The sequence below is a fragment of the Pteropus alecto genome, unplaced genomic scaffold, assembly GCF_000325575.1.
Source record: "Pteropus alecto unplaced genomic scaffold, ASM32557v1 scaffold67, whole genome shotgun sequence".
NCBI lineage: Eukaryota > Metazoa > Chordata > Mammalia > Chiroptera > Pteropodidae > Pteropus > Pteropus alecto.
In genome coordinates this window covers 6251456-6276459 of record NW_006441061.1, presented here as the reverse complement: position 1 = coordinate 6276459, position 25004 = coordinate 6251456, and the positions used below count along the sequence as shown (strand labels likewise).

General features: G+C 51.5%; 1 protein-coding gene across 9 annotated transcripts in view; it reads right to left on the bottom strand.

The window, feature by feature from the left end:
- PRRC2B (proline rich coiled-coil 2B) overlaps window positions 1-24834 on the bottom strand; it is an 80214-nt gene extending 55380 nt beyond the window's left edge. For 4 of the 9 annotated variants that reach the window (XM_015594197.2, XM_006918068.3, XM_015594195.2 and 1 more), the window contains exons 1-2: window positions 24764-24832; window positions 367-536 (exon numbers count right to left, since the gene is read on the bottom strand). In XM_015594197.2, coding sequence (XP_015449683.1) covers window positions 367-481 — 115 coding nt within the window. In that variant the 5' untranslated portion in view covers window positions 482-536; window positions 24764-24832. Of the gene's footprint in view, window positions 1-366; window positions 537-24763 lie in introns of all 9 variants that reach the window. The other 5 variants (XM_015594194.2, XM_025051177.1, XM_006918071.3 and 2 more) reach the window with 3 other exon arrangements.
- Between the last annotated feature and the right edge of the window lie 170 nt (window positions 24835-25004).

The window sequence follows — 25004 nt, the reverse complement described above, 5'->3', positions numbered from 1 at the left end:
CACAGGAACTTTCCCACCAAGTTTCAGAATACTGGAGCCACGAAATCTAAACCCGGTAACTCTAACGCAAATTAAGCTCCAGTCTCACCATCGGGCTAAAAATACCCATGGCTTCAGTGAGATAAAATGGGGGCGGGGGGGGTAGCCCCACTGCAGCAGAGTCAGAATATTATAGGCTCTGAAATCAGACAAGCAGGAGCAGAGGGGATTCGGCCTCCCAGATCTACTGGTGACCACTACCTGCCCAGACTGATCTGCAGGGATCACACCTGCCCGCCCCGACAGGGGACTTTGGGTCTCGGGGTCCCTGATGTGGAGTTTCTCACAAGGGGAAAGCGGAGGGCTGGCCTCTGACCAGGCTCTTACCTGAGGATCTGATCGCGTCTACTGACTTTCCTTTATACTTATCAAACAGGCTGAGAGTCGAGTACTTGCTTTTCCCATCCTTGCCCTTGGTTATTTGCCCCAAACGATCGGACATTGCGATGAAATGTCATCTAGTAAGGAAATTTTTCTCGGCACCGCTCCCGATCTGCCTTTAGAATGGGACAAAAAGAGTGTGTCACTCCACAAGAACCTCTGGTCTATGAATTAGATCCTGCGGGGATCCCGGATCTCCTCGGAGATCTGAAGAAAGCTTTGGACTGTCCGTCCCTAGGACCACACACGGGTGGTTTCACTCACATTTAAGGAGCGTTCTGCAGACCTGCTGATGCCAGCCCCCACTCCCCGTTCAGAACTGTCTGAACCGGCCGCAGCCTGCTGCTCTAACTGAAATGTGAACTTGCGCACACCGAGTCCTCTCTCCGAGTCAATGACCTCTCTTCAAGATGGAAAAATAAACGCTCATCACTCGGGGCACCTCCATGTAACACCCAAACTACAGGAGTTACGTGTCCGGACAGCAGGGCACGTGCACTTCTCAGTACAAAGAACCAGCGTCCAGAGAGAAGAGACGTGCTGAGCACATGAGCCCCGCTCTCCCAGGTGCGGCCGGTGGCGGTGATGGTGACGGTGGTGGTGACAGTGACGGCGGGGAGGTGAGAGGCTGAGAGCAAGCGCTCCCCAGGGAGTGCAGAGGCGGTGATGGTGGCGGTGATGGTGGCGGTGATGGTGACGGCGGGGAGATGAGAAGCTGAGAGCAAGCGCTCCCCAGGGAGTGCAGAGCCCGCAGGTACCAGCTGTACCTGCCTCTTCCACTTAGAGAAAGTCTCAAAGACCAGGAAAGAAGCTTCTGCCGCTGATTTCCTCCAGGCGTCCACATGTCCATCACTGCTGTCCTCATCAGCCCACCTGCTCACTCACTGACTCCCTCACGGACACAGTGAGTGCCCGCCAAGAGCGCGTGCGTGCTCCGCGTCAGGACCGAGGACCGGGCGTTCGGCGCTGTTTATTCCACTCTCAACCTCAGCTACAGGTTCTAACCGTGATCGTGAAGTAAACACTTGCGTAAGTGACCACTGTTCCCCACTGGAACTCACGTAGGGGAAGGAAAGCTAAAGCACCGAGTTCGGCATATTGATGCCTTTAACGACAAAGTGGAGATAACTGTGAAAATGTCCACCGACTAATGAAACAGGCAGGAGCCGCGGCGGTAAGGTCTGCTGTCTCAGCCTGTTCTGAAGCCCACAGGCCAGAAAGAACACAACCGGTGTGCTGGGGAAGCATCTGGTGCCCCAAAGATGATTTTAAGTTAAAACTGTTTATTATGATCCAAGACTACAAAGCACAGGGAACAAAGACCAGTTACAAACTGGGGCCCAAAAAATATGAGCCGGGAGACGCTGATTCACACCCCTGCACACAGGTGTGCCCGGAGCCACGCCAAATGTGAGCAGAGACAATCCATCCTTTCATTCATGTCACAAACCTTGACCGATACCCACGACCTGCTCGTCACTGTCTCGGGAGCAGGAATAGATAAGCACGTACTTCTTATCAGAAAACACTCACAAACGATGAACACAGACGGACGCTGAGTGCTAAGCGCCGTGAGCTGGGTGTGTGTGTGTCGGGGTCACCTCCCACATGGTTTCAGCCACCCGACTGGATTGTCTACTTAACTCCATCCTCACCCAGATCCGGGTTTCACCGCTACTGCCCTGGAGAGAGGCACGGTCAGCGGCCAAGCCCCGGAACCTGACCCCACTGGCAGGGGACTCGGGCACAATGAAGAAATGAACCAGCAGAAATGCTCACAAGTGCTCACTGCTCCCAGGTTGTACGTGAGAGCCACTCAGAGATGCCAGCAGCCCTCCCCGGTGTCTGCCTCATGGGCCAGGAGCAAAGAATAGCGATGACCAGGGGTGCAGATTGGCCAAAAGTGTCCAAATCCTCATTTTGGTGCCCCACCCCAAAAGTCATCATTAACAGCAGCTGGACCATGAGCCCTTGGACACAGGGCTCAAGCGCAGGGAGGGGACCTTATTCATCGGAATGGCTCATGTTTAATAGGCTATCAAATGTCAATCAACCTGAAATTCTCATTTAAGATTAGATGAGATCGAATTTTCAGACACTTCGTCCACTCAAACCAACAGTAAAGTTCAACTGGGTTGGAACCAGAACCCTCCCGACACACACATGCACGCACACTAGACGACTAACAAATGCCACCGTGGTGACAGCAACTCATGGCCCCTGCCTCCCAGAGCTAACAGCCTAGAACAGGAGCTGGCAAGTGCTAGTCGGAGCTCCAGACAAGGGTCTGTTTCTCTAAGGCCCTCAAGCTAAAAAATTTAACATTATATTAGTCTTAAAAAAAACCAAAGAATACGCCACAGAGACAGCATGTGGCCCACAAAGCTACGTGTGGAAAGGTTTGCTGACCGAGTCTTAAAGAAGCACTCTGCAAGGCCTCCAGGTGGGAGACCGACGGCAGCCCAGGAGTCACTGAAGTTCTTGAAGCGGGGGCCTGTCCGAGCAGGGCCACCAAGAGGAGGGGGGCCCAGGCAGAGGGACGGAACACGCGTCCGCTACGCCAGCGGGAGTCACTCCGTGCACTCTGCTAGGGGTGCTGAGGGACAACCCAACACTCCTTTTACAAACTCGTGTGGCAGGACGGATGACAGAAGTGTCAGAGTCCTAATTCTCGGAATCTGTGCCCATGTCATGTTATGTGGCAAAAAGGGACTCGGCAGATGTGACAGAATGAGGATCCTGAGATGGGGAGAGTACTCTGGATTATCGGGGTGAAGCCGATGTCATCACAAGGGTCCTCGGAAGGAAGAGGAAGAGGGACTTGAGTCGGGAAAGTGTGACAACAGAAACAGAAGCTGGAGTGATGCTCTCAGAAGACGGAAGCCTCTAGAAGCTGGGAAAGGCAAGAAAACAGATTCTCTCCTCCAGAAGGATCACAGAACGCAGCCCTGCTGACATCTTAATTCTAGCCCGGCAAGACTCGTTTCAGACTCCCGACCCCCAGAACTGTAAGAGAGCCCATCTGTGTTGTTTTAAAAGTCACTAAACTTGCGGTAGTACTTCACAGAAACAAAAGAAAACACACTCGTTTACTCAACGTACTTTTTTATCAGGCGCCATGGGCCCAGGGCTAAGGGGCGCCCGGGACGTGGCAGAGGGTAAGCCGGGCATGGGCTACGACGCCCGGCGGGCTGCAGAGATGAGGGGACAGAGCTCATTACAAAGAGCACGTCCCAGCGTCTTTCGCTTCCGCACGACGATGACAAGTGCCAAGCTGTGGCTGCATCCGTGCTGTGGCTGACCACGGCGCTCACCGGACCGCTGACTCCACAACAGCGCTACGTGAAACCAGCGACGCGTCCGTCCCGGCCACATACGGCCTTGGCACCGGGAGCTTCAATGCCGATGACCAGCTCTCACTAAACTAAAAAGGTCGGTAAAGACAGAAGGAAAGATGCCTGCCCAGCCATTCGGGGCCATCGGACTGCCATGTAAATCTTAACGTGCTTAGTTTTTAAAAATCAAATGTTTTTTAATCCTGAAACTTGACCAGAAAATACTTATTTCTATAGATACCGCTAAAAAGTCTTCTGAAAACCTGTTAGTCCAAACCCCTGCCAAGTCACATACAAGTAAATCTTTCTTTGCTTCTGCGCTGCCCGGGCCGGCGGGCAGAGTCAGAGAGGACAAAGACTGCTCCCGGGGTCTTCCTGGCGACACGGCCCACCTCCGGGAACGCACTGGTTCCCATCCCCGGGAAGCACCAGGAGACACCGTACTCCTGGCACCCCTGAAAGGAAAAAAGAGAGAGAAGCCTAGGCAACTGTGAGTCACTCCCCTGGGAATTTAGAATCATCTGTGTGACGTCAGATGCTTGAACTTTGTCTTCCCGGGAAATTCAACCATTTCACCAGATACTTAGAATCTACCACGTCCAGGTGACATGCCTTCCGCCCACACAACCAGAGCGCCTTGGGGAGGCCAGACGGGGAACACGCTGCACTCAGCCTGCACGTGCCATTTCCTCGTGCCCTTCCCCCATCCAACCACGTTTGTACCAGCTGGACACGCCACTGGCTCCCACAGACCTCAGTCTCCCCATCTACAGAATGCGGGCCCAGGACGAGCGGGCTCTGAAATCACTACGACGTGAACCCACAGCCACAGAATTACGAATGAGACCTATTGTCAAAGCAGCCACCTCTTATCACGCAGCTGGGACTGGAGTATGTTCCTGCATAAACCTGGGGCGCTAACGGACAATGCGACTGAGTCGCCACGGCCATGGAAACGGCACCGGGTACTGTTCAGACGCTTGCCGTTTTAACACTTCGCAGTGTTCTTCCAGCCCCGATTTCCCCTGGAGCGGGGTCGGCAAATTACAGTCAGCCTGAAGGACGGGCAGCGGAGGCCTCCACGGCCCACCAAGCATGACGTGCTGGCCCTTTACAGTTTCACCGATTACAGACACTGGCCTCAGAGCATGCAAAGGTTCTTCCACTGGGCCAGATTTCTCTGGACCGAAACCCAAAATACAGGTATAATCATTCGGTTTCCGCCAATTACATGCAGCTCCAGCAAAGCTGTACCATATTTGGGGCCCAGCCCAGCCCAGCCCCATACCCACCTCGCTACTCTGCTTGCCGGCTGGTTTTCACCAACGCCAGGCCAGGAGCACGAACTGTTGTAGGGGTTTAACCAGCTTCTGCACGCGCGCGCGCACACACATGCACACGCTCAACCAGCCTCGTCGCACGGCAGAAAGAAGTGTAGCAAACATCTGGGTGTGACTCACGAGGCTGGCCGAGGTGTGTTCATTCTCGCATGACTCACGCTTGGATCCGTGGGACAAGAGCTGGCTGAGAGGCCCCGGGTCCTTGCGGGCGGCACAGATCTAGCCTGGCTCGCAGCCACGGTTTTCACGCTGCTTTCTCTCCCTTTTGTAGGCAACAGAATTCATTTTTGGTTCTTTTTCCTCAAACAAAATCTAACTGGGATCCTCAGTATTACACACACAACAGATACGAGCCAAGGGCGCTCTGCCTGGGGCAGCGGGGGCGGGTTGCCTGCGTCCCACCCCTCCTCATGACCTCTCCTAACCGAGGCACCGCCATGGGGGCCTGGGACACTCTGGGAAGGGCTGGCCTACAAGAAAAAAGGGCCAAAAGGCAGAGGAAAAAAGGGCCTAAAATCCAGGGAAGACAGCTGTGGGGAATGAAGAAAAGACATTTAAAAATGAATTCAGGTCTGCATATTTTGGCAAGTTACCTAAAGAAGTGCTCTGAGAGACCCAGACTCTGCCGAACTGAAAACCACCAGACAGATCCACTAACAAAGGCAACTTCCCAAGCCCCACCTCCCCAGACAGCAGCCCCACCTGTCAGACAGGTTTGGAGACTCGCGCTGTCTGTCCACCAGAGGGAAGAGCTCCCTGCGCTGCTCCATCTTATCGAAAGCTATTTCCGGCTAACAGGATTAATTTCACTCGCAGTTGGGCAGCAGCCAGTGTCAGCCGCCCAGCCAGACAGGCGATTAGGGACGGCCTTGGGACGGCCTGTAATTCACTGCGAACCACTACGAACCACTACGACTACACACCAGAGCTAACCACAGTGGCCGCCAGCACTCTCGAGAGCCAGACACCCTGCTGAGCACCCACGCCTCCCTCAGGCCTCCTCACAGCGGCCCTTTCTGGAAGATACGACGTCGTCAGCCTGCTTTACCGAGGACACTACGGTACAGTCAGGACAGAGAACGTGTCCAAGGTCAGGAGACTCCCGAGTGCTGGAGCCAGGCTTGGGGCCCCGGCAGGACACCACCAGGCTGCAGACCACACGCCCAGGGGACCCAGACTCCTGGCTGCTGCTGGAGCTGTGGGCGGGCAAACGCATGCGGGAAAGGGACGCGCTGGTTCTGGCGCGAGTCAACCCCGCCGCCTTCCAGCCAGCTGCACCGACGACGGCACTGCAGTCTCCAGAGGGCACTTTCTTCAACCCCGTGCGGCCGCCGACGGCCAGGCTGACGCCCCAGGCAAACCCAAGCCCTCTGCTCTCACAGGCCTCCCTGAGCCCAGTAACGTCTGGTCAAAACCACCCTCTGCTCTCTCAAGTAGTCCTCGACCCTCAGGACACCTGCACACATCACCACGGGGCTCTTTCCTGCACTCGCCAAGGCCTCCCTCCAGGGCGTGGACGGTCCCTTGAGGAAGACCCTCCATCAGCCAAAGCAATGAGTTCACGCATGGGCCACGGCTGTGAAGCAGGCGCAGGGCAGGGCCCAGCCTGGGGCCGGGAGAGGAAGGGGGACTGCCTCTGCACAGAAGGGACACGCCAAAGAGCAAGGCCTGACGGGCGGGACGGACACTTCCGGAAACCACCGCGTGGGCCCGGAGAGGACTTGGTCACTGGGCAGTGGACTTGCCAGGTCTCTGTCAAAACGTAAAGAACCGTCCCCACGACAGCCAGCGACAAGGTAACTCAGTCCACCCTCCAACACGCCGACGCCTGGCGAGAAGGAACTCGACGAGAGGCAGCTGCCACGTGAACGTCGGACTCTGACGTCCACTAGGTGCTAGGGACACGACGATGACGGCGCTCCGGCCCGCCCCTGCCGTGGGCTCCACAGACGTGTCCTGCGAGGGGCCAGGGAGCAGTGCTGGCCACGCAGCCTCCATGGCAACTTCTCGAGGCGGCCCGTGCTGCGGCAGGAAAGCCATCACAGACACCACCACCGAGGGCACAGCTGTCACGACACTTCATTTACATAAACGGGGGGCCGACGGATTTGCGGCTGCAGCATGCAGACCCCTAAGCTAGAGGGAGTAGGTCTGGAAAGGACTATATGACAGTGAGATGAATTCAGCAAGGGTCCCGCTGTGCACCAGCCGGGCGGAAGCGGGGGCCAGGGCGGGAAACCCTAGCTGTGTCTTACAGGGGCGGCGGGGGGAGGGGGTTGGATGGCTGCTGCCTCACTCGTAAACGGCATCTCCATGCTCCCCACACTCCCGCTTTCAGAGGCTCCTTACAGGGCAGCAGTGAGAAGAGCAGCACTGGCTTTCCAGAAGCACAGGAGCCGGCCCGCCTGGAAAGCGGAGCCCGGGCTCCTCCGCAGCACCGTCCAGTCATTCCGCCTGCGGGAGCCCAGGCAAGTGAGGTTTCTGCAGGAAAGGTGTGTGGTGCGCCTGCGGACACAGCCCCGACCTGTCCGAGAATAAGCTGCTTGAACGTAAGGCGTGAAGGAACACCAACGGGTGGAAGCGGGGTTCCCAGTAACCCAGTGTTCCCTACAGGCGACCCCAGCCACCCCCAGGAGAGGGCCACAGCCCCTGAGGAGACAGCACATGCAGGGAACACCAGAAATGCAGGGGACACCAAAACGAGAAACCAGGCCTGTGCTGTGGGGCCCAGAGCACTTCCCACCCCGATTCTCCTGCACACTTGGGTGTGCAAGCCCCGCCCTTCGTCCCTGAGCCAGAGTCGGCTCTCCCTGCCCTCCCTGCCCGGTCCTCAATCCCCCCCCCAGTCCCCACCAGCCTCATCCCTCCAAAGCACAGGGTCTGCACCTCACCTCCACCTCACAGTGCTCAGGCCTGTGTCCGCGTGGATTAAACAGAGATGACATACTGATATGCACCTCGCAGACATAGTGGGGAGTAAATGAGAACACAACACACAGGACACGGTGCTCGCTCACCCTTAGAGGGCTCTCGGCCAATGACAGCCATTCCCCTGGCTCTGCCCTTGTCACCGCTCAGCGGCCCGGCCACACCATCGCCCGTACACTACCCATCCCTCCAGACTCGTCGCAACCGGTGCCACCCGCATTCGCTGCCCAGCTCTGAGCTCCCACAGCTGACAGCTCGGCGTCCACCTCGGGCGCTCCGGGGGCCTGTCCCCACTTTGGTGCATCACAGCTTCGGGGCCGTGATGCCGAGAGCAGACCTTCGAAAGCACGAGGGCGAAGTCACGGATGTTTGGGGTCTGCTGGCAGCCCCCTTTAATTCATCCTCAGGAGACAGAGATGCACTTTAATTCTCAGAAAACCCTCCTGAGATAAACTCTGCACTGCGACTCGTTTTAAACAACGCTCAAACGCCCAGTGTCACGCCTCCCGACTTCGGCACGGATGCTGGAGGGAGCCGCAAACGGGCGTGACAGCCGACTGCCTCACGGGGGTGGCGGTCCCGGTCCCACGGTGTCGTGTGGCCCTAACACTGTTCAGTAACAAAAGGAATGTATGCTTCACGTGGAAAACCTGCAAAGCTTAGAAAAATACAGAAAATTATCGCCAGTAAACCAGCTTCCAGCTACACTGCGGGATTTCTCTTCGCCGCATGCTGCAGTACTAACGACCTGCCATCTGCTACTCTGTTCCGTTGTGTTTTGTTTTGTTTCAAAAGAGTTCGGCAACAGAAATGGTAAAACGCTGCATATAAATTCGAAATAGATTTGCTATTTGTTTTAAAAAATTGTGAAAATGATTTTTAAGAAAAGCTGAGAGAGACTGGCGGACAGGCACCCGGGGGGAGCCATCCCAGTCCCGGACAGCCACAGATGTCCCCGTGCCAGCGACTCTGTTTACACCCAAAGCCTTTCCCACGGGAATGACGTCACCTGCAGCAAGCTGGAAGCCGGGCACGAAGGAGGAGGGTGAACGGGCAGGAAATGCCTCTCGTCGGCCCAGGAGAAAGCTCTCTTTCCTCCGTCCCAAGCCCCACGTCCTCACGGACGTGCTGCCGGAAAAATACAGGAAGGCGGAGACAGAAGTTGTTTCTGTCCTCTCCCAAATGACAGCCGCTGCCAACGGCACGAGCTCCACCCACCCTGGAGACAACAACCCCCGCGGAGGCTGACAAGCCACCTCCCTGGGCAGGCAGCGCTCCACACACACACACGGCCAGGGCGGGAGAGGCCGGGGTCCGAAGGCCACTCGGCCACTGACGTGTCCCCTTCGACACAATGGGGACAGAACGCCTACTCCAGCAGGCTGCTGGAAGGACCAGAGATAATGGTCACCAGGGGAGCATGGCACAGAGGACTTCAACAGGTAGGTGCAGGTACTCCCGTCACATCTGCCTGGTAGCCCCCCCCTCCTCAAGAGTCCCCGGGGGAAGGAGAGAGTTCACTGTCCGTGTATATGAGGCAGTGACGACGAAGCAGATGTCCCCACTCGCCACTGCAACACTCTGCTGCCACTTCAGCAAATGGCAGCCCTAGATGCGCTGGCCAATCACGTGGAAACAGCAGCAGAGCGGTGTAGCAGACACGCGATGACTCAAACACACGTGCACGTCAACACGGCTGTGTCTGCCGACAGGCACACGCACCCCCAGAAGGGCCGTTGATTCGATTCCGTTCATAGAAACACTGTTTAGAATACGGGGGGGTTCTGGCTAAACAAGGCACAAGGACCACAGGCATTCATAGCTCACCCTTCCAAAACCCCCTAAGACGAAAATAAACAACAGAGATCCCAAGACAGGGACCACTTTGGCAGACGAAGCAGAGACATGAGTGGCAGCAGCCTTAGCAAACTGAAGGGTCCTACAAACTGGGGGCTGCGGCAGGTCCGCGAGGTCGGGAGACGCCAGCAGGTGGTGGGTGCCCTGTGAGACGGGGACTGGGGATTTAAAGGTCAGAGATCTGGTCGAGAGGCTGCCTGTGTAACACCTAGCCTCCCACGTCCTCCCCTCTCCTGCGCTGGATAAAATAAACAAGTCTAGACTTGAGAACACCCAGGTCAAAGGGGGTGGGTGTGGGGAAAGCAGCTAAGTGAAAACCTGAATAGCAAATCGTGGCGGTCTCAGGCCCCCTCTGCCGTGGGCCTCACAGGACGGTGGCAGACATAGTATGTCTTTCTGTTCCTCTCCACACTCCAGGCAAAGACACTAAGTCTTCTCTTGAAAACCTATAAACAGACACTTGGGGCTCAAGAAAAAAAGGCCGCCTCCCCCCATCAGCCCAGCCTACGCCAAAGCGTTCCCACTGACCCACACCCCTGGTTTCCAATAGCTGTGGGTGCCTGAGACCACAGACATCTGAGACCTCAACTAAAAGGCAGATAAACAGACAAAAGAATCTGGAGGAAACAGGCAATGCCAGGAACCAAAGATTTAAAAGAAGTAACATAAAATTAATATCCTCAGAAAATTAAGAAACGATTTTATAGCCACACAACCAAAACAGGATTTTTTTCCCTTAAGAGTCAATCAGAAAAGAAGGCCTAGGAAGGATTAAACTTACGACAGCCAAAACCCCATAACCTCAGGTTAATCATGAGAAAAATATCAGACAAATCCCAACTGCGAGACGTCCTACAAAATACCTGACCAGCATTCCTGAAATCTCAAGGTCATCAGAAACAAGAAAAAGCTGATAACTGTCAGTCTAGAGCGGCGGTCCCCAACCTTTTTGGCACCAGGGACCGGTGCTCCTATGAGAATCTAACACCTGACGACCTGAGGCTGCGATGCTGGCGCTGGGGAGCGGCTGCAAACGCAGACGAAGCTTCACTCACTCCCCTGCCACTCACTTCCTGCTGTGCGGCCCGGTTCCTGACAGGCCACGGACTGGTACCAGTTGGCAGCCTGGAGGGGTTGGGGACCCCTGATCTAGAGGAACCTAAAGAGATATGACAACTAAATATGGTATCCTGGAACAGAAAAAGGACATTACGTAAAAACTAAGGAAATATGAATACAGTATAGACCTTAGTTAACAACGATGTATCAGTATTGGTTAATCAGTTGGAACAAATGTACCCACTAGTGTAAGATCTTTAGAACAGAGGAAACTGGGAACAGGGTATACAAAAACTCCCACTTTTCTGTAAATCCAAACTTTCTAAATTTTTGTTAATTTCAATAGAACAATTTAGAAAATAAAAGTCAAGAAAGTTTCAGAAAAATATAACAAGGTCATGAATGCTAGTTTCTTTCCCACTCAAAACTAAAGAATTAATCCAGGAGTCCAAATCTGACTAGAAGTTCCAGAAGCATGGGGGAAGGGGGAGGGCGGGGAGGGAGTCATCAAATAAAAATTACAAGAAAAATCCCCAGAGCTGAAGCACCCAAGATTGCAAGGGCCACCAAGTGCTCAGAATAACGGACGTAAAAAGAACACAAGGTACAACGTGAAATTTCAGCACGTCAGGGATAAAAAACGCAAAGCCTCTGAAAGTTTCCCCAACCCCCCTAAGAAAAAGGTCCAGGGGAGAAACAATCAGAATGGCGACGCGTCCTCGTGAGCAGTAACACGTGCGTCTCACCGGCAGCGGCGGCGGCGGCGGCATCCCCCGTCCTGGGAGATGCTTTTCAATCCAGAATCCAGCACTTGGCTGAAAACGTCAAGTGTGGGAACAGAAAGAGTCTTCCTGACTCACACAAGGACTCAAAACGTTTACCTGCTCGGAGAATTGCAGGGGAATCCGCTCTAATAAACGAGAGAGCAAAGCAGACAGAGGCACATGTGGCATCACTTCCCTCCTAATGGAAGTGATCCTGTCCTTCCCCAGGCGACCCGTGGGCCTACGGGGACTGACCCACACAACTGGGGGAGACCGGGGCATACCTGGTCTGAGAGAGAACCATCCACGGCTCAGAATAGGTACGTGACTCACCCAGGCGAGTAAGACACCTGGTTCCTCAGAGACAACGTATAACAGTGGACCAACCAACCTGGAACCTGCACGCCCAGGGACGTCCACTTAACTCAGCCAATAAATGACTAATGAGCTGCTGCTCCAGGCGGCTTAAGATAGGTGCTGTTACCTGACGCTCACGTTACCCAACTGAGGCACACACGGGATCCAGGATCCGACATGCAGGGAACAAAGACAAGTCCCAGAATGACAGCCAGAGGAAGCCCGGAGTGGCCGCGCATCACAGGCAAGAAAGCAGCCCGGCCAGGTGAGAGCGGGGGAGGAAACGGAGCTGACGGTGAGCGTATCTGGGCAATCAGAAAACAGCACTTGTTGCATTTTCCTGGAGCCTGTGTAAAACGCAGAAGATACCAGTTTTAATGTAGTTCAGTGTACCGAACTCTTCTATTTTGGTAGTGCATTCTGTGACCTATTCAAGGAATTTTATCTTCTCCAAGATCATAAACGGATTCTTCTCTTCTCTTCTAGAAGCTTTATTGTTTAGCTCTATAATCTATCTAAAACCAGTTGTGAAGATGATTGGAGGAAGAAGATTCATTTTCTTCCACATGGAGAATCTAATTTTCCCAGCACCTTTTTTAAAAAGGCCCTTTCTCGTGCGGCACCTTTGTCATAAATTAACTGACTACGCACACACGGCCGGTTTGTCTGGCCGGGTGCCGCCGTGGTGCTGCATCCGAGGCTGTCATCAGTGGGCTGAGCCCCCAGCTCCGCTCTTCTCCAGTAAGGCTCATTGGCCCTGACACGTCACGTTTCATGTAAATTTCAGGATCTGTCTGTCAAGACCCAGACGAAACCACGACAAAAGGAAACAGTGCTGGGGTTCCGACTGGAATCACATGAATCTGGAGACCGTCTGGGGGAAAAGCAACACCTTTCCAACTCCAAGTGCTAGTGAGTTCGTGAGCACAATTCTCACGCACTACTGGTGGGCAGGCCACGTGGTACTATCACTGGAATGCTGGCGGCCGAGCACAGGCCCACCCTGTGACCCAGCAATCCCGTTCCTGGGCGTACACCCAACGCGACATGTACATGTGTGCGCCGAAGGACGCGAGTAGGATGGTAATGGGAACAGCTCAAAACGAAAACACACAAAGTCCGTCACCGCCAGAATGAACACACATCATATCCACATAAAATGCGACTCACAATGAAAATGGATTCACACAAACCTACGTGGATGAAACTCACAAATATCACGCTGAATAAAAAAACAGAAAATACAACTAGCGTGCACCTATGTATGCGGAGTAATTTTAAAATTAAAAAAGTCAACGTAAGTAGAAAATATTAGAGGGGAAAAATCTCTATACCTTAGTAGAAAAACCCCACTCAAAATAGGAAATGGTAAATGATCTGATTAAGGTAGTAGATCCTGTGCAAAAAGAGCTTCTATATGAGACTTTAAGAAAAAACCCAAATTCTGAACAGCAAAAATCTGACCACAGTGCAGTAAATAAACAAAATGAAAGCAGCAGAAGTAAAAACAACCTTATCCGTTAGAAAACCTAAAACTCTCCATTATAAAACTTTTGAATCAAAGGGTAATTCAAAACCACAGCTGCAGAATACCTACTCAAATGAAGAATGCCACACACCAAAACTTTTAAAACAAAAGACAAATCTGTAATCAAAGGAAATTTAATAATCTAAAAACTTTAAATTTCTAATGGAAAAGAATGAAATTAAGCATCCGATTTAAGAAATCAGTCAAAAAACAAAAGTGAATGTGAAGAGAAGCAGAAACAATTAATGAAGGCAAAATTTAATGAATTTAATAAAAACATCTGAATAAAACTGAATTAAAAAGTTCTTTGAAAAGAGGAAATAAGCTACTCAGAGAAAGGCAGTTCTACCTTCATTTTATAGATAAGACACCAAGGCTCAAAGAGGTTAAATGACTAGCCCAAGGTCACTATCATCAAGTACAGGTGTTACGAAGCCTTGATCTTGAACCCAGGTCAGTCTGCCATCCAGGTCTGCTCTGGAAGTGTGGGCACTCAGTGGGCACTCGAGAAGCAGTGTCTGCTACTGTGATTATAAAGTCCAAGCTGTTGGCCCTGCGGCCAGGATAAAATAAATGCCCACAGCATACCAGGCTCTGCCAGCACCCTTGGGGCAGGGGTGCATGTGTAGGGCAAGTCTGGCCTGGGGCAGGGTGGGGTGTGAACGGGCAATGCTTCAGGTAAGGAACCCCCGATACAGGGCTCCACGGCCCCCAGGTGTGCAGAGCTCCGGGCTCCTTACCCGTGGGGATCTATCCTGAGTCTCTACAAGAACATCAGTTGCTGGATGATCCCAGTGACCCCTGTCATCACTCCTGACCAACTAAAACTCTCTTAAAGCTCCGGTCTCCGTGGGCCGTCGGGTCAGTGGGGTCAGCCCCCACCCACATAGTTCCCAGACGCACAGGCTAGGCTGAAGCCTGCAGAAGACTCCGGCTAAAAACCCATTTGCAGTCTGTGAAGAGTTACATTTTGAATATGCAGTTAATTTAGCAACCTAAAATTTTTTTTAAAAGACAATTTCAATACACAGCTGGGGCTGGACAGTTGGACAGATATGGTACACAAGGGCCTCCCTCTCCAGGGTTAAAATCTACCAAAGACCTGGCAAACAAAAGAAATATGTAAGACACAGAGCTCCATTTCAGTTTCCCACCCCCAAATAATGGTGAGTTAGCAAATGAGAAGTACTTTGCAAATGCCACCAAAATCTACGAATTGTAAAATCTGATTTAGTAGAGAACAGAAATCAGAGATGGCATTTGCAATGAATTGTTCCTTTTAGCCAAATCAACAGAGCAGTTTCTAAGGGCCACTGACACAGAGACAGGCAGGTGAATAAGTCGGCTGAATTCATGCAAACTCCTGGGGTGCCAGCACCAGGAACCTGGGCACTAGGGATGGGTCTGGGCAAATCAGGGACCCTGGGCGATGCCAGGAAGAGCCAAGAGAGCACCAGCAGCCCAGTCCCGGCCCAGACCACACCCCACGGGCATGTCTGCTTTTAAATGTACACGGGTTACCTTTATGATTAGTTACCTTGGACTAACACATGTAACTAACATACATTTAGTGTAATCAATTCAAACGATACGAAAGTACGTAAAGCAAGTCAATCCAACTCAAAAGGCAACCACTGTTACCCAGGTGGACGGCCTCCACACCCTTTTTCTCAGCTTGTAGAAACCCATGAGCAGTTTGTGGTCTTCGATTTTTACTCTATTATGCTGTGACTACATTATACTACACTGTCAGCTACCTACAATTCTATTATAAAGTGCAAACTTTCTTCTGTTAATGTACCACCGTCATCTTTCCAAGAAAACAGATGTTGCCCTGCACCTCCTTCTTTTTAATGCTATGTAGTACATCGCTCTACAGTTGTGCCACATTTTATTTACCCATCGTCCCACAAAATAATGCAAATTATTTCCAAAAGTATACTATGACAAATAATGCCACAACCAACACCCTGGTATATGCTTGGGCCAAAACTCCTGTCGCACCTGTTCTGTGAAGCACACCTGGGGCCCGTGTAGAGAACTGAGAGGTGGGGAGGAGGGAGAGGAGGACGGAACGCCTCCGGGAGGAACCAGCAGTGTGGACCCCAGACCCTCAGGCTGCTTACAAGGGAGTCCCGGTCCCTGAGCAGCAAACGCCCGGAGGGACACAGTGAGTTAACTCGGCCCACTGAACAAGGCAGAAAGCCCCACTTCCACTTCGGCCCGCCTCCAACTCCCAGCGCTCAGCCTTGAGGAGGCAGAAAACAGGCGACAGCGGCTTCCTCAGCCCCAAAGGAGCCTCCTTAGCAACAAGGCTCTCCAACCTGGGAGAACCGCCTGCCTCGCCGCGAGTGAGTAAACAGGCCGTAATTACGGCTGTGCAGAGGACCCTGCTAACTAACGAGCGCTGAGGTGGCTGTCCTTCCTACCCAGCCACTCGGAGGGCGAGTGACACGCCAAGGTCACCGTGCTCGTTCTGTCCCATCGACGCAGGGCTGAGCCCCCCGTGGTAGGCTGTTTGCTTATACAGAGACAGTTTCTCAACAGTTCAGCCCCCGCAAATCCGCCTTCTCTCTGATGAAAACGAATCCAAATACACTGAAGGCAAGAGGGCTGTAAAGGCGGAACTGGTTTAAACGATCTCCAGCAAACCCAAGGACCTACGTGCTATTTATTCTCCAAGCCTCAGAAGCCAGAAGTCGCTGGGCCACCAAGCAGGCCAGACCAGGTCTGAAGTAACAAAAAGGAAGAACCCAAAAACAAAGGCCAAGTGTCCCCCAAGGACCCTCACAGGTATGCCAACCTGGCATTTCAGCAAGGGGGAGAAGAGGAACAGGCGCCCTCGCCCAAAACACACTAACTTCACTCGTGTGTGACTTACACGAAACGAACGTTACGAAGATCTTACTCATGCTAACGGTCTCTACTCTCACAGACCTCTCCCCACTCCCGTCTTCCCAACGTCTTAAACTACCCCAGACCGTGCTGCGTCCTTACCCCAACAAGTTCACAGCACAGAACACGGCCCACCTGGCCCGCCTCCACCCCAGACTCCTGGGTCCGTCCCAAACCACACAGCACCTGATACTTAAATCCACTCTCGGCCACTGCCAGGTGCTACCGACGTAACGTCATGATTTACCCAGGGTGGGCAGAGAATTCTACTGCCCCTCCCCCTTAAAAAGCCAGGACAGGACCACAGTGATTATCCTGGGGAACCATATATGAAAACTTTTACTTATCTTTATTCTCATGAAATTATGCCTATAAATATTCATATCTCCTGTTTTCCAGTGTCACTTCAGACTGAGAACTCACATCCATAGTTAAAACACTGCCATTAGCGGAAAACAAAATTGTTTTCGAGACACGACTCATCTCTAGATCTGAAAAAGACACAGGGGACGGGAAGGAGTGACTTGGTGCTCATCTGCAGTATTTGGGGTTTTTGTAACAAACCTGTCTTGCTACTGTTGCATTTCATTGTTTTTAAGGTCCCTTAAACTGAACACAGAATCAACACCTTATCCTGTTTCTGCACTCTGCTAATCATGTCAATCATCACCCCAACACTGAGGTTCCATTCGGCAGATAAGAAAACACTCGAAGGAGTAAACAAGACTTGTTCAAGGTCCTACACTTGGTGTAGGAGGCGGAAACCTACACCCCACTCCTGTCTGAGGCCAAAGCAGCGCCTCAGCCCCCCAGAGCTGCAGAGCCTCCCCCACGCCCATAAAAGGCCTTGACACACCTATCTTTATGGCTTCCAAGACACCGAAAAGTCTCCGAGAACAAAGCAGACCCGGTATAGGGTGGTGGCCAACGGTCAAAAGCCCTTGTCAGGTGGTACTGACCTTGGAGACTGGTTTGAGCTCCTGGAGGTGAGAACAGGGGATATTTGAGTCTAAATCTTCAGCATTTAGCCCCGGGCTTTAGCACACAATTAGAAACACCAACATCTAGAAAACAAACAGGCCCCAAGGGTATAAGCCTGCCTACTCCAAACCCCCAGGCCCTCAGCTAGTGCTGAATCCAGGAACCATTTACAGCTTACTGTTGTTTATCCAGAGCTTGCTTGCCTGGTGCCAGGTGCCTTACAAACACTCCGGCATGGGACCCACTGATTCTCCCCGCAGTTCTAGAAGAAAGGCGTTACTATCACATTTTGCAAAGAGACTCCAAAAGAGTCAATCTTAATCACCCAGTGTGCAAGAAGCAGAATCTGGATTGGAAGGCAGCAGACCTGAAAGCCAGAGCCACTTTCTCTCCATCTACCCTCAGTGAATCCTCTCCAGGTTCAAGCCACCAGTGACAACCCACAAGGGCCAGAGCAGCGCAATGCAAGCTGCACCCACTCCGGGCACTTTGCTCCTGGAGCGCAAACCCTTCCCCATCTGGCCTGATGAAACCCCACTGAAGCTGGTTTGTACAGTCATCAGGTATGATCTCCCAGAATAGCCAGAGAAAGTCAGGGCCCGGGGACCAAGGGGTCAAGCAGGGGCCTGGGCAGATCTGCAAGACAGCCACCCTCAGGAGATGCAAGATGCCTCCGAATAAATCCTACGCAGTAAGAATCGTTTGCAGCAACAGAACCAGGGGCTGTAGAGTGAAAGCCTCGGGACTCTGCAGAGGGTCTACGTGTGAACTCCAAACGGACGAAGTCTCTGAATTTTCTCCGCCAGGCTCTTGTGTATAAAGGCTGGAAGGAAAGTACTACCATTTTAGCTGGTACTGAAAATCAAACTCAGCCTAGCGACCTGTGCCTCTTCTCCGTAACCCGCTTCTAGGCCCCACACGGCCTTCACCTAAGGGGATGCCCAGGGCGACACCCTCCACGGCCACTTCTGCACTGGAGGACCACAGAGAACCCTGTCTCTATGACGTGCTTATCCAAGCTGATCAAACAGCCTACAGTGATGACGGCAAGCCTGAAACTGCCTGTTTTTGATTTTAGAAACATGGACGCCTAGAATGACCCATAAAGGCTATTCATTCAGAAAGGACCACAGTTCAGAAACACCCACTCTCAAATGCTTCTGTATATAAATTAACACAGTTTTCTGAAGGGGAATTTAGCGGAATTTTTACGAAAACAACATTCAACTAAAAGAGTCCACATTGCAGAAACACACGCACTATTAATATACAAATTATATGTTTTAGAAGAGAAATTTGGTGGAATTTTACCAAAGTTGTGAGATCCCAAAATTAGAAATAGCCCGAAAGTTCAATAGGAAATAGGTTAAATTAAGGATACTCACAAAATAGCCTCTGCAGTTGCTGAAACAGATGACGTAATGCGTCTGCCCCAGCCGTGGCACAGCACGCCAGGACGTTTGCTTAAGTGAAAAGGGCAACACGCCTGCAGATCGCACCTGCACGAATGTGTGTGGACAAGGCACACCCCTCTATCTCTGGATGGAACCACGAGACACTACTCACGGACGTTCCCTTTCAGAGACTGCGTGAGAGCCTCTGTACCTTTTAATACGGCCTGAATTTTTCAAACTATTTTTTTTCAAAAGTCAACTGGGAATATATGGGCCAGGGGATTACGAGCTTTTGTTTTCTTCTTCGCATAGTTCTTAAAACCTAATATTATCTTTAAAACACAGAACGTGTGGTAGATCTGTATATATTAATAAGGGACAATGCTCAATGTATGTTTGAAAAGGCAAGTTGCGATACGAGAAAGATTAGTGTGGTCCCATTCTGCTTTTTAAAAACCCCATCTACGAAGGGCCACATCTGCGGATGCATCGAGTCTAGAAGGACAGACGCACCAACTGTAAGCAGCGGGCACCGCCTGTAAAGCTGGAGTGAAAAGCGCTTTCACGTTTCTCCATGTACCTGCTTCTGCTTTTTCTGCTCCGATGAGTGCGTACACTCCACTTCATGCCTCAGGACGACACGTCGCCCTCCCCACCCTCCCCGCCCAGTTGCGAACACTCGGCCCATTCAGCCGCAGACAGGTCGCCGGCAGCGTCAGCGCCCCTCCCCGCCGGGCCTGTTTTCTGTACCGCCTGGAACAGAGCGGGTCTTTAAGCTCTGAACTGGATGTAAACACCACCTGCCGAAAAAAGCTCTGAAGACACAAAGGAACCAGGGAAAGTGCTGGAGCTGACCTCCTTTGCCCAGGTGGTCCTGCACTAATCCATTCCGTCCTTCTGTACAGACATGTACAGAAGCGCTTGGCAGAGTCGACTCGAGCTTCCTGGAGCCCAAGTCCCATCTGCCCTCTCCTCTGGGCTGGCCCTGGCCACACTAGGGCACGTGCACCACGTTCGCATCCCAAGGGCTCTGGACACATGCTGACCCACAAGCTCTGCTGACCCACAAGCTCTCTGCTGGGGCCCATACGATTCTGATTTCCATTTAGACAGTTTCAATACTCAAAGGCTTAGCACGCAGTTTTCAAGAGGTGCTTATGTCAAGTCTGCTACATTTTCACAAGGCTTTCCCTGACCACCCCACACCCAGCTGAGCTGGGCTTGCCTTCTCGGTGGGCTCCCGGGAGACCCCCTTAGGTAGCTCCACTGCTCGTCCCACACGTGATGAAACGCCTTATTAGACGCAGAAGCACCCTAACACCACGAAGAACAGGAAGCGACAGAGTTCTGTTTCCGGGCACTCGACTCACTCCGCTGGGGGAAGGGGTGGGCTCAATAAATAAAAACAAAACTGCGTTTCTAAATTGTTGCCCTTCATCAGATGAATGGGCAAACAAAATGTGATGTGTGTGCATGTACATAATAGAGCCCATCACTTTACTTATATAAACATGAGTGTACACACAAAATAACAAAATACTATTCGGCATTAAAAAGGAATGGAATTCTGACATGCCACAATAAGGATGAACCTTGAAAAACTCACGTTCAGGGAAATAAGCCAGTCACAAAAGGACAAATACTGGATGGTTACACGTATGTGAGTCAAACTCACTGACACAGAAAGCGGTTGCGGGGGCTGGGGGAGGAGGAACGGGGAATTCATGTTTAATGAGGACAGAATTTCAGTTTGGGAAGATGAAGTTCTGGAGACGGAGGGTGGTTGCACAATGTTGTGAATATATTTAATGCCACCGAATGACACACATGAAAATGGTTAAAATGATGTTGTTATGTATACTTCACCACAATAAAATCATCGTTTTTTAAAACTACTTAAAAGTTGTGAAAAGAGTTATAAAGAAGGGCGAGGAAAGAATCATGGGGGGTGCCGACGAAGTCAGGCCAAGGGGTTCCCGAAGGCCACTCGAAGGAGGTGCTTGGCCTTCTCCACGCTGGACCAGGAGCTCCTGATGGGCACAGGTGGGGCATCCAGATCTGTGCCCCCCAGAAGGATAAATGCTTAAGTCAAGACACATGGCCAGACTCAAACCAGTAAATGGAGTAAGACCCGAGCCCTACTTATCAAAGGGCTTAGCCAGGGCTGGGACACCCAGAACTTTGTAGCCCTTGAAGGGGTCCACCTTGTGCTCAAGGCTGGAGATGAAAGCGACCAGGGCCGAGGAAGAAAACTGTACTGTGCCGAAGGGAAGTGAAGACATAGCCGCACACTCTGATCGTGACCTTCCACTTAGGAAAACAACCAGCAATGGGAACCAAGGTTTACCCGCAAGGATGCTCCTTAAAGTTTGTTCACGAGAAGCGAAAATGAGTAACGACAGTCTAAGAGTCTAACAACAGAGAACAAGTTATATCCTCTATGCGATTATTTTAAAAAAATCACGTTTTCAGTAACTTAGTAATATACACTATAACACTGAGGAACCATAAACTGTCAATAGTGTATATAGTTTTTTTTTCCCCTAATTTTGAAAAAACAAACACATAATCAAAGGAAAGAAATACACCAGCCTTTACTGTGTGCTGCGGTTACAGGTGATTTATATTTTTATTTTCATCTTTATTATTTTCGGGATTCTCCAATTTTTTTTCAATAAAAATGTTACTTTTACGAATGGGGGGAAATGTAATTAAAAGGCCTTGCAAAATACCTGGCAAACGGTAGATGCTCAAGGAGTATGTTCATGACAGTGCATTTAAAAAACAATAAATACTGCTTCTACAAACACCACAAAGCGGAAAAGGCTGATGGTTTTCTTGGAAAGGAGGAAGGATACAGAGCAGAGCTGCAAAACCAGCCGCAGAGGTGGGAGCGGAAGACAAGAATGTGAAAGACTGCTAGCAACCTGGACTTCATTTTGCCCACGGACACGTCCTGCTGCACGCAGAGCTTCACACGCCAGCACTGCAGCCGGTCCGACAGAAGCAACCCAGGCCTCGGCTCAAGCCACACGGAAAATCAAGCACAGCTAAGAACAATTCTCAACCAAGACTTCTGGCTCAAGTCACCAAGGCAAGTCCCCTCCTAGTGCAGAGATTCCCCACGTGCCACCCACAGATGGAAACCGTGATACGGCGCTGGCAGCAAAGCCCAGGTCTTCGAGCTCCCACGTCCGAGGAAGCCCGGTCCAAATGGAGACTTTTAACCTGAAAACCTGTCATGAACAATTTATTTCAACAGAAGGCTCATCACCTCTCTCTCTTATCTCTAGAACAGGCAATGAATGCCTTTATTTCTTTGTCCAAATGGCAGACCCGCGGTTTAAGGCACACTAGTCCCAGGAAAAAATCTTAAATTGAGTTATGATCTGAAAAGTCTGGTTAGCCCAGACGAAAAAATAAGATTCAGAGCACAAAGCCCAACAGATTTCTCCTAGAAATTTAATTTGTCGGATGGAAATGTGCTGCATTAACATCTAGTATAGGTAGGCCTTGTTTAACTCGTGCCCGCCTATAACAAGATATGTGTATTTGACAGTACAGAAGCCTCATTATTAAATTCAGAAATACATGTAGTTGCCCACCTGGCCTATTCTGGTTTGAAAGAGAAACCAACATAGAAATGATCGATCTTACACAGTATAATAGCGAGACAGTTAACCAGAATACAGCCATTAGCAACATGAGTCAGTACTTTGTGCAAAGCAAAAAAAAAAAAAAAAAACTTGAAAGCACAATTAAATAATCCTTCAAAAAAAAAAAAGGAGAACTGAAATTTTAAAAGGGGGTGGTGTGAACAGCCAACCAAAAGGCAGAACCAAAAAAAAAAAACACAAAAAAAACTCCCGGCCAGGCCCCAGGCGACCAGACCGGGCTGGAGCTAGTTCTGACTTGCCATTCCTGAAATTCCACTCTCCCAAGGTTTTCTGGCTCTTCCTCCCCCAGGCTCGTTCTTTACCCATCTGGTCTCAAAGGAGGCTGGAGAGGGCCCCGGGAGCTGCAGGAGATGGCAGGCCCTCACAATGGGCAAGGCCCCCTCCACTGTGCAGTCAGGGAGCCTGTGGATAACTAAAATAACTGCAATAAACAGATAATCGAAAAACTTAGTGGGAGGGACAGCCGACTCCTCTCTCCTCCCCCGCCCAACCAGCCAGCAAACAGCCCAGGGCCAGACTGGGCCAGAATGAAATCAGATAGAAAGGATGGGCCAAAAGGCAGGGAAGCAGGGGAAGCTGAAAGGATGACGTGACTCTGTTCAAACATCTCAGAAGAGGCCTGGAGCAGGTTACCAGGCTAAAAAAAAAAAAAACCAAAAACAAAAAACAGAACAAACAAAACCGAATGCCACAACAACTGAATTTCCCATCCGACGGCAGAACCACTATAATCCAAGCAGAAGGCCTCCAGGGCCGTTTACAAACAAAGCTACACGTTTGGCCCACCGGTAACTGGGTCTCGACCCTCACCTGTGGCTAAGACTGGGGTCAGTCTCCCACTTTTAGCCTCAGCCCTTCCTACGGTCTCCAATCAACGGCAGACACCCAGGTTTGGCTGAGCATCGGAGCTCTTCCAAGCCATTCTGGTGCTTCCGGGCGGGTGAGTGGCCGCCGTGATAGCAACATTAGCTGGGGATAGAATCTGGGTGGGAAGGTCACAGTTCCATCAATGAGAACTGGAGAAAAAGACCAGGAAGTAGGAAAAAGGAACCAGAAAACCAGGTAACCAACAAAACCAGACGTTTCATCACTCCTTATGGATGGAACCGCTTTGCTACAAATAGTATGTGAGGCTCCCGAGAGCCCCAACAGATTAATTACTACGAGGCATAATTAGTCCCATTTTCCAGATGCAGGAGCTGAAACTCTGAGATTTGTAAGGTAACCTAATGAGGGCCACAATCCAGGCTCCAAGAGACACACTTGCCCGAACACGCAGAGGCTCCCCGAATGATTATCTGCCATTCCCAAAGGCAGGCAGGACTCCCGGGGCCTCTGCTTGTTGTCTAGCATCTTATACTGTTCTGGCTCTGCCTTACACCGAGCTGTACCACAGCCTCGGAGGGGGAAGGCCCTGGGATGCAAGCATGTGTCCTGTCACCACACAACCCCCGTCTATTCAGCTCTTGAGGGCTCCGCACGGTACTTTCCCATCCTTGTCTCCCCAGAGGCCCAGCACTGAATAAGCAAGTGGCTATGCCGTTTTGTGCCTTGAATTCCTTCTCCCTTGTCCAGGCCTTGGCCCAGCACCTGTGGCATCCTCGGGATGGCTGGGCTCTGCGGGTGGCACCACAAGTGGCTAACTTCCATCCCTGGACTTGATAGCAGTTATACAAACAGCCCTAGAAGGAACAACTACTGACCACCAGCTGTGTGCCAGGCCCTCTGCTAGGCCCTTCGCCATCTCCCCAACCCTTCCAGGTGGAGGGTGCAACGCCCCGTCCCTATTTATGACGATGAAGGCTCAGAGACTCCCAGAGGTCCCCCCCACAGAAGCCTGGGCCTACCCAGTGCCACCTTACACCACAGCGCTGTGCACAGACATGGCTAAATGGCTGCAGTCGGATTTGGAGAAACCACGCTAAGATTTCAAAGAGATGATTACAAAGGCCGAACTGGATGATAATGTATAAAGCCACATAAAATGCACATAAAACCTTAAAGGGGGAAAAAAAACCTCGGGGACGGTTAACAATCCTGTAAACCAAAGGCTTTTAAAGGTTTCTCCCAGGCAGCCATTTAGCAAATGACACACTCTGAAGAGGCTCCCCAGCCCCCCTCTCCCACTTCCTTCGAGCTAACCATTCCCCTGAAAAACACCTCCTCCTCTGGTCTAAAGGTGGCCTCGGACCTCCCACGATATTCAGAAAGAGGGAGAAAGAAAACACCTTCCAACGTTACGTCGGCGAATCCACTCTCGGAGGCCCACGATTTCCCAGCAGAGCTGTTTCTCACTTAGAAGGGAGAAGGGGGGGAAAAGTAAAAAAAAAAAAAAAAAGGAAGGAGGGGAAAAAACCCATCTGGCGGGCCCCGAGGAGCGACATCCTGTTTATTATTAAACGTTTTCGGCAATAGAGCATTGGGCATTTTCAAAATAACCCTCCCGCTCCCGCAGCGCCCGCGACCGCC